Raw genomic sequence first — 13,454 nt, 5'->3', positions numbered from 1 at the left:
TAGTTTATAGTTGTATATTTTATATTGTAGATGTTTTTAGATGCGGAGCGTAAGTTGGGCGGGAAAGTTTGCGGTTCGCGCGCCAAAGGTTGGTGATAGTTGTAGCGCCTCTAGCGGGACGCCGCGCCATTGCCATTCGCCTTCGTCCGTCGGTTGTGTGCGGGTCGACTTGCTTGTCGTTTGTGCACCAAACGTTTTCGCCATGTCTGACGATGGAGGAGCGGTGGTAGAGAAGAAGGGACGAGGGCGCCCTAAATCCAACGGCACTCCGGCTGCGGTGAGCTATTTTTTCGGGTTTGGCGGCGACGGCGAACGCCGGCCGGCGGGAGGCCCGCGCCTAATTACGACCGGGGGCACGGCGCTTCGTCCCCGATGAATTTTTGGCGATTTTTTCACACGGATATCTGAAATCGCCGCTCGGATCGCGCGCCGGAGGTTGCTCGCGCCCGCCATAACTTTTCGGCTAGACGGGAACAAAATGGCGATAGCGATCGAATCCGAAATGGCGTCGGCGGCGTATTCGGCGACGCCGTCGTCGAAGGGAGGAAACGATGGGTAATTTTCTGCGATTTTTTTCAAGCCACGCCGCGGCGGTAAAACGCTCGAGCCTTAATGGCGGGACGCGGCGTCGGTCGTTAGCCGGCGATCGAACTCAATTCGGCGAATCGGTCTTTGTCCGACTCGGTCGTAAAAATCGGACTCATTTTACGAAACGCGGGAGTTCGCCATTTTGAGATTTATAATGCGGCCATTTGTCGACGCTTCGCCAGACGATAAACAAAAATTGACGCCGCCGATTTTTTCAGGGCGACGCCCGTCGCTAATGCGCATTACGACGACATCTCGTCTTTGATTTTTACATATATCATTTTCTAATATTTTTAAATCGAATTAATATTTAATTAAATCATGCCCAACAATGGAGTTGTTTAGATACCCAGTAATTTATTATTTAATTATTTTAATTTAACTCAGACCATCATTTGAGTCTTTAGCATCTTCATTATTTAATTTTATTATATTTTGTATGGAACCAATTATTTAATTTAGTTCTGATTATTAAATTGACTAAATTATCAAAACATACGATAGATTTAGTTTTATTAAATGGCGATAAATCGCTGCTCATAGTTGAAATCATTAAAATAAATTAGATTTGCTGATATTCAAAACGATACTTGTCGATTTAATCGATTCCTGAATAAAAAATCAGGAGCAGGATACACAAAATCGCGCTAAGAAAATGGTCTCTATGGCGCTGTGCCTAAAGATTGGGACACCCGACTTTCGTCTGGCGATATTCTCGAAAATCGCTCTAGAGTCGCTTAAATCTCTCTATACGTAAAGGTCAAAATCCCACTCACTGCCGTGTACTTACGTTCTTTTGGACGAACGTTTCAACTGTCATTGCAGTGTTGGCACACCAAAAAATTATACCTACAGGATTTGATTTTTTATAAAATGTTTTTATTTTATTTAATATTAATTGCCATTGAAATCACATTATTATCATTTAATTAAACTCATTGCCCAGAGGCGAAATGAGCGTCGATCGAGTTTCATGTCTCCCGTTTAATCCTTAGTCCGCGTTCAAAAAACTTCCATACAACATCCATGCGTAGCGCTGTTTTTATTGCTTTAATAAAGGTTTTTTTTTTACATAAGCTGATCCTGTCGCTTCTAAAAATATAATGCACATGTCTATTTATATCAAGTGTTTTTTTTAATTCATAAAAATATGTGTCAAATCATTCGATTTAAATTGAAAAATAGTTCTGCCATACAAACAACGGATTTACTTTAATTTTATTTTAATATTCCGCTTAAGCAATTTACAACCCTAACATACGAAACAACCGATAATAAGGTTTAAAAATTGATGACGACTAGGTCCGTTATTTGCATCTGGGACTTGTTCACCGTGACGCCTAATGACGTCAAATGCGGTGAAAGGGTTGAAACTGCTAGAGTAACTCAACAGTACATTAGCTAGTCTTAATGGCAAAAATTTTGGTTATATTGTTTTGAGCCACATATAAAAACCATTTCATAATTAAACAGCCTTTATTGTGCATGCTAGGTGCAATATCATGTTGCAAAAAAGTGTGGTTTTATTTATAAAACCACTTGCACAGAATAAAATTTACTCTTAATTAGTTTGCCAGCATGGTGTTAAAATTAAAACATTGTTAACTGTGTAAGATTCTTAGGGAAATAAAGCAGATGGTCTATATTTATTTTTTCCGTTATTTTCAGGAGACAAAAAAAAGAGGCCGTCAACCTACCCCAGCAAAAAAGGAGTCTACAAAGTCCTCCGATGACGAACCCTCGGCAGCGAAACGCGGGCGAGGCCGCCCCAAGGGCTCCAAAAAGAAGGCCGCCAAACCCAAGGTATGTTTTTCGTCTGGGCTTCTTCGCCGATCCACGATAGTTCCGATGTGACCTGTTCACCCTCGTCTTTCAGGCCGCCGCAGTTGACGGACGAGGACGCGGCAGACCGCGCAAAGACGCAGCTCCGCCCAAACAGGCCGCTTCCACCGAAGAGGAACAAGACGATGAGGATGAGGAGGAAGGCTCCGACCAGTAGAGAAGTGGCCGCTCGCTCTGGGCTCCTATCTTCCGCACTATAAATTTGTTTTCGAAAGGAGGGCGCGCCGAGCGCATCCTCGCACATACGCGATGCCCTTCCGATTATATGTAAAACATTTCAAAGTAATTTTTGTAAGATATTTTAAACCGTCGCGACCGTAACAATCTCGCTAAGATTGTGAAACATAGATCTGATTATTAAATTGTATAAAAACATACAGAAACATTTCTATTGATTTTTTTATTTGCGTGTCTTCGACATATCAGGTTTATTCGCGGCATACAGGTGTGCGGTAGAATAGTCAGTCCGATTAGGTTAATTTAAACATAAATATGATGATAGACGTGTTTTGCTACCGGAGCTGTATCGTTTTGCGTTCGTTTTGTTTATATCAATCACCTCGGTGTTCAAAATTGAGTCCTTGCATACATTACGCGCGCTAAACGGTCACCGGAGCACCGTCTCTTGACGGTCACGGTATCATCTCAACGAGATAAGTTTAAGGTAGCCATTTCGAGCACGCGAACTCGAAACTTCGACGAAGAGACCGTATCGTTAATTTTATAAGCGCGACGCATTGTTTAGTATTCGAATATTCCAATTCATTTCATTTTAGAATTAACCTATTAGCGTTTATGTTCTTTTATAGTTTTTACTATTCGATCGAATATGAGTTTTATAAAGATTCACCTGTTGAAAACGTATTTCGGGCATTAAATTTTATGCAGTTTTGTTAAAGCGCGCGCGGCGGAAAGTCCCCGTTCCTGTCTTTCGCTCCGATCGGAAGGTCTCGAGTTCCAAGTCTGCTTTGATCTCGTACGCTTTTTTTTTTTATTTCGGCGACAGGCGTTTCAGTAATTCTTTTCATATTTGACGATTATCGTGTAAAAATTGTAAATAAAATTATATTTTTGTCAACCGGACTATGCGCAGACTTCTCATTAGTAAAGACGTTCAATCCATGTGCCATTTCGCGACCGATCATCTCCGTCGCGATCGAAAGACGACTGGGAGTTTCCGAAGCGTCGCTCTCGTTTTAAACTATCTTTGTCATGTGTGTATGTGAGTGATTGTATTAATGAATAGATTTAAATAAAAACTACATTATATCGAATTGGTATATTTGTTAGATCACCCTTATTCACTGAACTATAAACATTAAGACATGCTAAAATAACAACTTGAAGCTTCACTATCCCTGAGCAGAATAAGCTAGGATTGCTTAATCCGCAATAGTTAAGTTTGTATCTGGTTACATGTGTAGAAGTTAACGACGGGTTCCCGGGTGCTCCCACCCGCATCCTCAGGTTGTGTATAAGCCCTTACCTATCGGCTCTTTTGCAACCCTAGCACTGAGCACAACCGCTTCCCATCGGTAAGCCGATGGTCCGCTTCCACGTCTCGGCCAGAGTCGCCCCGGTGGACGGCTTCGGACGGTGTCCCGGTCCGGAGCTACTGATAGTCTCCCGGCATCACTATCTTTTGTTGGAGACGGAATGTAGAAGGTAAGTAAGCTCTAAGTCGAGCTTTTTACAGTTTAAAAAGGAACATGTAATTGTATTAGTGGTAAAATATTATTTCGTAAAATAATTGGGCTATTCTTCCTACGACGTTACGTAGTAAGCAGAAGTAATACCGAAAACACGAAGATGCACTTAAAATTCAATAAAATGTTACTTGCTTTACTCTGTTGGGCAAATTAATTCATTATAACTAATTGAGACGATTATTAATCATTATTTATTAACACGAGCATTAAAAAATATTTCACCAATTCAGTAAAATGGAAGAGTTATTAATAGCCAGACTTGTTTTGCTTACTGTATGTATTCATGCTAATAAAGACTTAGGTACAGTAGACCCCCCAATAACACGGTAAATTAGCGACGTGCTATTTGGATGCCCAGTGAGCAAGCCAAAGGGAGGATATCTCACCACATGCACCTGATTCGTACGTACGCATTGCAAAAGAGTATTTTCTAGTCCCTCAACTATACCCACTCAAATTTACCGTGTTATTGGGGGTCTACTGTATTTATTATTTTTTGCACTACAAATTCGTGTCAACTACCGAGGAAAACAATTATCGGTTGTTACACGTCTATTAATGTAATTAGGATTTTTCAGGATTCAGGAAGTCGCTGAGCCTCGCAGTTGTGCAAACTGGGTGGCTCTGGTCTTTAGTTCCTCTTCTGTTAATTGAATCAAATTGGTGAGTATGTGGTAAGCGAATTCGTGGACGCTTCGTGATATGACAAAGTGTAACATATTTAGAACGATCCGAAGGAATCTTCGACGAATAAGATTTAGGGCAAAATGTGAGCTAATTGTGTTAGTGTTTACCTCTAACTTAAATTCATATTTTTATGAAAATTGCAATGTGGCCGACCGATAATTGCAAAGGGTAGTTCAAACAATACTTATTCGACACTAGATCACCATTTTTAAACGCATTTCGAAGCTTAATATGTGTATCTAAAATTGTCTGAGGAAAACCGCGCGTAGCGAAGCTTAATATGCAAATAATAAATGATTCTAGAACAGAAAGATTTATTTTTTAGTTGAATTGTTACTGAATATGAGAATAGATGCTTTATTTTAACATGCGACGTGAAATGCGATAATTGGATGCCAATCAATCCCCGAGAACAGGAATACACCACAATAAGATATTGTTATGTATATGGTGAGATATGACGGGCATAATTCATTATGAGTTATTGGATTATAGTCAGACAATTACAAATTCGTTTAACCACTTTACGCGCGGTCCCACACGATTATAAAAATACCTTCCCTGATAAATTAAAGAAGGGTAATTTTACACCAAGACAACGCTCGCTCATGTATCCAAGAAGATGATAGAAAAAAATAAATAGATTTTTTGGAAACTCTTTTTTTACCCACCGTATTTTTCAGACATTGCTCCAAACGACTATAATCTATTTAAATCCCCGAAACAGTTTTTTAGCAAAAAAAAATATTTTACAAAAACTGATATAAAAAATATATTACCTCTTTAACGACAAGTGGTAATTAGACACAGATTGAGCAGCTGCAGTAATGTTTTATTGAATTTATGAAGTGTTTACAAAATAAGTACAAGTGAAAAAACGCGGATCAGCAGGCCGAACCCACAACCGACCGGTGCGAGCCCCTCCAGGGCTGCCACACAAGCCAATAACCGTCACGCCAGTGCTACTAAAGTGCCGCTAATTTTTGGCCATAACAAATGTAAATGGGCTCACATACTTCCAAAAATACATTATTAATCGAATCAGATATAATTTTTTTAATAAATTGGTGGTAAAGAATATATAATTTAGTACAACTACTACACGTTTTAATTTATAACTTTTAGGGACGGTTGATGGTGACGGGTGGCAATTATACACAAATTGAGCCGCTGCAGTAATATTTTATTGATGGTAGACTTGTTTACATTGTTTTTAAAATACGGGGCGCGCGCGCGTACGGATCGCTTGAAAATTGCTATTCGAGATAAAATTTGTCACACCAGTGCTATTCAAGTGCCGACCAGTTTTGGTCATAACAAATCTAAATTGGCCCCCATAAACTCATTTAACCCGCACCTTAAAAAACGCAAAGACTTATAGAACAACCTGATATACTCATATTAGGTATATATGCTATCGAAAAATCAGCTGAAATCCATATTTTATGTCGTATCTACTAAGTTTGCTATTTTAAACGAAATGGATAAGTTTTTCCTGTCGGTTGTGAATTTTTCATGGACAGTTATAGTTTATCAAGCGAACTGCGAAGTTATTCGACTTAATAAAAATTTATAAAATATATCATTTATAGCTTCTAATTTATTCCTACAACATTAAACCTATACTGTGTTATTTCTATATCATTAAACTGGATATTAATGAATATGTCGATGAACCTATTTTAAGTCACAACACAATTGAGTAAAAATCGTTGAAAAATAATCTTCGTTTAGAATATGATCAGAGTAAATCTAAACTTTAGATTTACTCCCATAAACACATTTAATTATTTATTGAAAATTGTCCTATCATATTGCCGACATATTTATACTATTATTTTTGGTTATAAAAAAAGAGAACATTTCTTTAAAAATTTGTTGAACGGGTGGCAATAACACACATTGCGCCGCTGCATAAGTATTTTTATTAAAAAGTTCATAATAGTTGATAAATTGTTACATAATAATATATATGAACGGTGGACGAGGCACCACCGGCCGTTGTCTTCTCGTCGAGGTCCACCAAAAAAATGTGGCGGACCTCCGCCGCTGTCACTCCAGTGTTACCAGAGTGCCGTCAAGTAATGAATGAATAAATAAATAGGCCTTTACAATAATAATTGCTGAGAATATTGGGTAAAATGAATTCTAATCAAACCCAAATTCAATTCTCTATCATTATTTCTTCAGATTTCACTTACAACTATGATGTATCGAAATTGTTGTGGCGTTGCTATCATGTGTGATGTGTTGGCTATGAGACACAGGTTGTAGGAGTGAAAGTGTGTTTATAAAAACACGTCTTTTCGCCACAACACCAAATAACATGCAGTCAAAATAAAATGTAAAACCTTTATATGTAAACGTCGGTGCAAAACAAAAATTTCCGAGTGGTAGCACGTTTGCCTGTATAATTATTACCCGATGTTTTATTTACTTATAAAATGTAAATATATTAATTTAATATATAAGCGTAATACATATGGTAACCTAGAATGTACCATTTTTATTCTTTATATTTGTACATATATTTACACAATACGGAAAAGTGCAATAACATTATCTATATTTTAGGGGGTGGGCAAATACATAAATAATAATTTTAAATCTTTAATTACATTTTAATTGACATAAATTGCTTCTCTTTTGGCAGTTTTATTATTAATAATAATACTAAAGAGCTAATATAGTTTTCGATGAAAAAATAAAATAATATCGTAAGTACTCGCATGATGCGCAATCGCGCATGGCCGGAGTCGGCTCGTTTAAGACCGCCTGAGAATTCGACGACGCGCAAAAGTTGCTCACCGTCGCGGAGGTACATTTGAAAACCGTTAGCTGCGGCAGTTCGCGGCCGACCGCAGCGCCGCCGCGAGTTGGTCGCACGAGCGACCGGCTCTTGCGCGAGTTCGCGATCCGCATCGGCTCGGCGGTTGCGACGTTTGCGACGTTTGCGACCGAGCCGCAGTCGACTGCCGACTCTCGACACGCAGGTGAGTCGCGCTGCGCCCTGCGAGCCCTCGAAACCCTTCGCTTTCTAAATCGCCGCTCGGGAATGTGAGGAATGCCGTGACGTTTCGCGTGTGACGGCAGGTGAATCTGTGTTGTGTCGGGGCGTTGTCGCTTTGTGTACGTCCGTTTCCAATCCGACCGCTTTCGGTCCGCGACTCTTTCGCTTTATCTCGCGCCGCGTGACGCATCGCTCCGCACGTTACCTGGATAGCTGTTGACACCGAGGCGCACTGAGGAATTCGTGCGCATTGCGCATGCGTCCAACTTTTTCTCGCGGATTTTCGACAGGGCTGCCACCTGTGCGCTTTGCGGCCTCAGGTATCGAGATCTCTACTGCCGTTCCAAACCTGTCTTATCTACTCACTTACTTACATACTCCGCGGAGATATTACCGCTAATCGTCGATTCCCAAACTGACAATTCTGGCCGAAACAAAACAAAACGCTAAAATACCAGTATAATATTATCACCAATAGAAAAATGTGCTATCAAAACAAATAGTCATGTTTTAAATATACTAGCATATTTCCCGGTTCAATAAATTTATTTACTTTATCGTAAATATTTTTGTGCTTTCTGGTGTTTGTTAAATAGAAAAAAAGATTAGTTCCAACTGTGTGTTTCTCGTTTCTTTTTATTTAGACGAAGATTGTGCATTCAAACGAATTGTATATTATTTTTCTTGTTTTTCAAGATCATTTTTTGTCAAAAAATATTTATTCTCTTAAATTTCAAGGTTCGACTACTGTAATGTAGGAAGTATGAATTTTCTCTTCAAAATACTAATTATCGTAATGAAGATTGTAACTTGTCTTTTGTGATGCAAATATTTATATGTTTGCCTTAAATAGAAACAGTGGCGTAGCTATGGTGGGGCGGAGGGGGCGGGCCGCCCCGGGCGGCACTTACTTGGGGGCGGCATATTCGCGATGGAATCGTCTAGTGTGGTTCTTAACTCTGAATAAAATAAAATTTATGTAAATCTACGAATAGCAAGAAATAATCAATTTATTATTCTAAGAAATGCTGATTTTATGACCCTGCAAGAAAATGTATGGGGGGGGGGCAGCAATTTTAAGTATTGCCCCGGGCGGCACATACCCTAGCTACGCCACTGAATAGAAACATCATTAAATTTTGTGATATATGTTACATTGAATGTGTTAAGGCAATAAATTAAATGGTCAGAATTTAAATCAATTTTGAGTTAGAATAAATATCAAATGGTTAATGGTTAAACTGTTGGACGTTGGTCAAAACCTTAAACACCCCACGAATAACTCTCAACGTATCTGCAACGAATCTATTTAATTGTATGTACGATGCGAAGGTATTCAGAGTGACGAACAAAGCGGGAATAACGACAGAGCGGCAGCAGAGTGTTCGCTTGGTATGTGCCCAACCTAACAAGTTGCCCCTAAAACACCTTGATAATGGCCATGTATTATTATGCTGACCATCTGTCAATATAAAAAATTCTGAACATCTAATATTTATTACGGCCGCGTGTATTCTGACCTTTTAATATAAATTTTGACCATAACTGTATTAAAATTCTGACCCGAAAAATTCAAGCCTAAATATGATTTCACTAACTCATCCAGCTAAAACGTAACAAATAATTGATTTACAACTTCACTGTTCAATATCAGTAAATTTGTTTTTATTCTCAAACTATATTATTGTATGTTACTCAACGGCCATAACTCAAACAGCTGGAGATTTGGCAACGGTGTCACTAGGCACTTCAGAAACATGTTAAGTACTTTCCGTCGAATATGTATCGGTCCCTTTTGGTAAATTGTATTTTGTGTTTATATAGCCACCGACTATCCATTTTGAAGAGAGCTTTTGTAAGTACTCCTAATCCGACCGAAAAGCGATCGGCACATCCGCTTGTATAACTGCGGCGTGACAATACTTATTTTAATCTTATAAGAAAAAAAAGATCGGTTGACCAATTTTATCGCTTGTATATTCGACTAATGAAATATGTTTACGCCATGTATAAGTGAAATTTGCAAGATGATTACATTCCGAAAATTGTTAATGCAAGGGAGTAAATGACAATAGTGGCTTTTTCACGGAATAGATGCATTGTCTATTGCAACAATTACACAAAGGGTAGTTTTTTCTGGACATTACGACCGTTTAACAAGCATACAAAAAGGGATGTCTGTTAAGTTACGCAATTGTGTAATATTATATTGTTCACTTGTGGGTTTACCCTTTATTCAGGGAGCTGTTATTTCCTTTAATACGTTTAAAAGTTTCATTTAAGTGACCTTAACTAATTGCAACAGGAAAGACCTTGAGAATTAAGGGAAGTCGATCAGGTTGTTATATAGGTCTTTGCGTTTTTAAAGACGTTAAACGAGTTAAAAATTAAAACTTGTAATACTTTTACTAAATTATATATTCTCTATCTATTTTTACAATTATTCTCCACGTGTTAATAATTTTTTTATCTGATTCAAAAAATAATGTATTTTTGGAAGCAATTGTTCTTTAATGTCGTTTTTGAAAAATATTTTTTTCTATGGATATAAATATATGATAGTTGTTTGGAGCAATGTCTATCTTTTAGGGTGTAATACTTTTCTCGGGGTTGTAATTGATGGTTGATTGGCGTCCAACTACTGCCTTTTACGTTGCGTGTTCAAGTAAAGGATCCACTACTCATTTTCAATAATAATTCGACTCAAAAATAAATCTATCTGTTCTAGAATCATTAATTATTGGCATATTGAGATTCGCATGCTCGAAGCTTTCCTCATACAATTTATGAGATACTCATTCTGCAAATTACCACCTTTCCTATTTTTTAAATGTAGACGACACGTTAAGCTTTTGTGCTGGCTTCTGTTTCGTTAATTTCGGACCTGCTTTGATGGCAGCCCTAATATCCTCACTAACAACCCCTAAATACTACCCGCCTTTATTTTGATTTTCAATGCCAAAATTCCTGGAATGAAATTTTTAGAACCACATTTGACACTTTAAATTTTTAACTGATATTGTCGCATTAGACCGAGTTTAAATTCATAAAACGCAATATAGGATAATTGAAATTGCTTTATCTTTACTGTCATTGTTGATTTAGGGTTGAAAATATCGAAACAAATAATATCCTGTTACTAAATAGCATCATTGATACAACTACTGTTAACAAACCCCGAAAAATAGTGAAATTATTGTTAATTTATAAAAATTACACATTTTAAATTTATGGGACTCTTCTCTATATTCTGACCAATTCTATGATCCGTGTTCGACTATTTGTTACTGTCGTGGGGAGGGGAGGGGGGGTGTAAAAAATGTGCCGTTATTTAAACATGACAAATAGATTAGAATCCAAGATATTGTGAGTCATTTTTGAAAAAAATGTGTTTTAAAAGTGAAATTTTTTTAAATTTTTACTCATTAACATTATTCAGTTTTACATTTTGTATAAAATATTAAAATGCACGACTCGTCCATAAACTATTCACAGCCAATTTTGAAGATCTCCCCGGACTCAACCCCTAGCAAATATATAAATTATTTTATTTGGTTTTAAAGTTCGCCATGTAAAGACGCTCCATCCACAAGTGGCAGCCTGCGACAAGTGCTCCCTTGATTGACCCTTCGTTGACCCTCGTTCGTTCTCTGCGATTGACTCTCTGAACATGTCCGAACGGAAGTACACCGAGCGAGGGTGGGTTCACTTGCGCTTTCGTTAACCGGACATGCGCTAATAAGCAGAAAACGCGCGCACGAACGCGTGGGAAACTGATCGGCGGCCGTTCCGGACCCGTCGCTTCGGCTCGGCTTACAATAAGTTAATTAAAACTGATGAAAACAAAATGACTGGGACAAGTCTGGACTTAATACCTATCTGAGATCCAGAGAAATTGTCTTGGGAATCCAACAAATGCTCGAGAATCACATTTTCTTGTCGCTCTTGTTCGGTTTATCAGAACAGATACAACTGAACCAGCTTTCTGGATTTGGTTTGAACTAGATATCTAACTGGGTTTCAGAGAAGTGGTCTTGACAATCCAAGAATAACTTGAAAATCTATCCATTGTACTATCTCGGTTTAAATCAGTTAATGCAACAACTTGGATAGGCCTTTTTAGGATCCAGATAAATTATATTGGGAACCTAACAATTTCTTGAAAGTGCTCTCATGTAACATATTTAGCTTTTACTTTGATTAAGTGAAATGATTATTATAATTCTGATTTATAAAAGGTTTGTACCATACATGTCTTTGAACTATTGGGTGTACAAAAAAATCTTCTCGACCTTTTTTATCAAATATCTTGAGAATGGTATAAATCATTGTTAAAGTTAATTGGATCAAAATACGTTAATGGTTGTATATAAACGACTGACACCTCGAAAGAAAATCCCATGATGGGGGAGAGTTAGTCATCTGCAGTGTTTTAATGATATTCAATGGAAGTGAGGTCAACATACGAGCTCTAATTGAAAAGTTCAAAGACTCGTTCTTGTGGACTTGAACTTGAACACGTAATGCTACTAGATAGGAATAATACATATGGCGAGGTCAAGTAAATTTCTTTTTTTACAGAGGATTTAATAACTTCTGCCGTTAGAATCCTTTTTGACATTTTAATGGCATAATCTTCGCACATTTTGATGCGATTAATAAAAATGTAACATTGTTTTTCAAAATACCAAGAAGCCATTTTTATAGCAATACCTAAAATAACACAATACTATCTCGATCTATCATTTTTAGATTGGTAGTTTTTACGCTTCGATCGTTACGTTTTACAAATCTAGCAGAAAATCACCATTTAAAAGACATAAATTAGAAACAATAAACTAAAACTAAAGTCTATGCATAAGCAACGGTTACTTTGCCAGGAAACAGATAATATTTTAATAAATATTACGTGTAGAATTACTGTTGACTGTAATTCTAGTTACTATCATCAAGGAAATGACTCATTGATTCTCAGTAAGGGAATTGTCAGTATTGGTACCTCAATTTGTAATCTACGTAAAAATTGTTTGTAAAGTCATAGATCGTTTGTTTATTTATTTTACAACACAATCATAGCTACAAATTGAGCGTTAAGTATTTTTACCGTATTAAGAACAAAACCGATATCTAAAAAAGTTTTCGCATCGTTGAACGCTGTCGTGGAAAAATGCGACACAACTTTTGCTTCGACGCAACTGTTCTACATCTAGAATTCTAGAGATGCTCCAAATGAGTCTATCGCAGTGTTTCCCAATTACGAAACACTGATTATTAATTCATCAATTGAATAAGTCCAAAAATACAATTGTTATTATGCATGTTTTTGTAATCGTTTGACGCAAATGAAACAATATGCATACGATTAGATGATTATACAATCGAAATAAATCGCAGTGATTAATCTATGAGTCAATACAAAAATATATATTAAAAGCTTAATCGTTAGCTATTTTAACTATGAAAGTTTTTTTTTAATTCCGAGCTTAAGTTCTAAAGTCTACCTTTTTGTAACCGTTTAATATTTAATATAACTAGAAGATAATTCATAGAAATTTTCTTAGGAAGATATTTAGGAGAAGAAAGAAGGATATTCTATCTACCATTTAATAATGAATCTA

The 13,454-nt window shown here is 37.2% G+C and overlaps 2 protein-coding genes across 6 annotated transcripts in view; both read left to right on the top strand.

Moving 5' to 3' along the window:
- Positions 1-138: 138 nt before the first annotated feature.
- D1 (D1 chromosomal protein) lies at positions 139-3,704 on the top strand. The gene is made up of 3 exons (XM_088204872.1): positions 139-277; positions 2,257-2,391; positions 2,465-3,704. Exons 1-3 carry the CDS (start codon positions 203-205, stop codon positions 2,585-2,587), a joined length of 333 nt encoding a protein of 110 aa, XP_088060998.1. The 5' UTR covers positions 139-202; the 3' UTR covers positions 2,588-3,704.
- A 3,967-nt stretch (positions 3,705-7,671) lies between these two features.
- cno (adherens junction formation factor afadin) overlaps positions 7,672-13,454 on the top strand; it is a 60,001-nt gene continuing 54,218 nt past the window's right edge. For 2 of the 5 annotated variants that reach the window (XM_088203155.1, XM_088203153.1), the window contains exon 1: positions 7,672-7,819. Coding sequence is in view for 2 of the 5 variants with exons in the window: in XM_088203152.1 (XP_088059278.1) it covers positions 8,093-8,156 (64 nt within the window). In the remaining 3 variants the exon portion in view is untranslated. Of the gene's footprint in view, positions 8,157-13,454 lie in introns of all 5 variants that reach the window. The other 3 variants (XM_088203152.1, XM_088203151.1, XM_088203154.1) reach the window with 2 other exon arrangements.

This window comes from Plectrocnemia conspersa, unplaced genomic scaffold, assembly GCF_051122295.1.
Source record: "Plectrocnemia conspersa isolate PC_06_02 unplaced genomic scaffold, ASM5112229v1 ptg000014l, whole genome shotgun sequence".
Classification (NCBI taxonomy): Eukaryota; Metazoa; Arthropoda; class Insecta; order Trichoptera; family Polycentropodidae; genus Plectrocnemia; species Plectrocnemia conspersa.
This window is presented reverse-complemented; position numbering and strand designations above follow the sequence as displayed.

Coding starts and splice junctions, on each gene's coding strand:
- D1 (XM_088204872.1), top strand. CDS start 203: ATGTCTGACGATGGAGGAGCGGTGGTAGAGAAGAAGGGACGAGGGCGC. Junction 278..2,256: donor CCAACGGCACTCCGGCTGCG/GTGAGCTATTTT, acceptor CGTTATTTTCAG/GAGACAAAAAAAAGAGGCCG. Junction 2,392..2,464: donor AGAAGGCCGCCAAACCCAAG/GTATGTTTTTCG, acceptor CTCGTCTTTCAG/GCCGCCGCAGTTGACGGACG.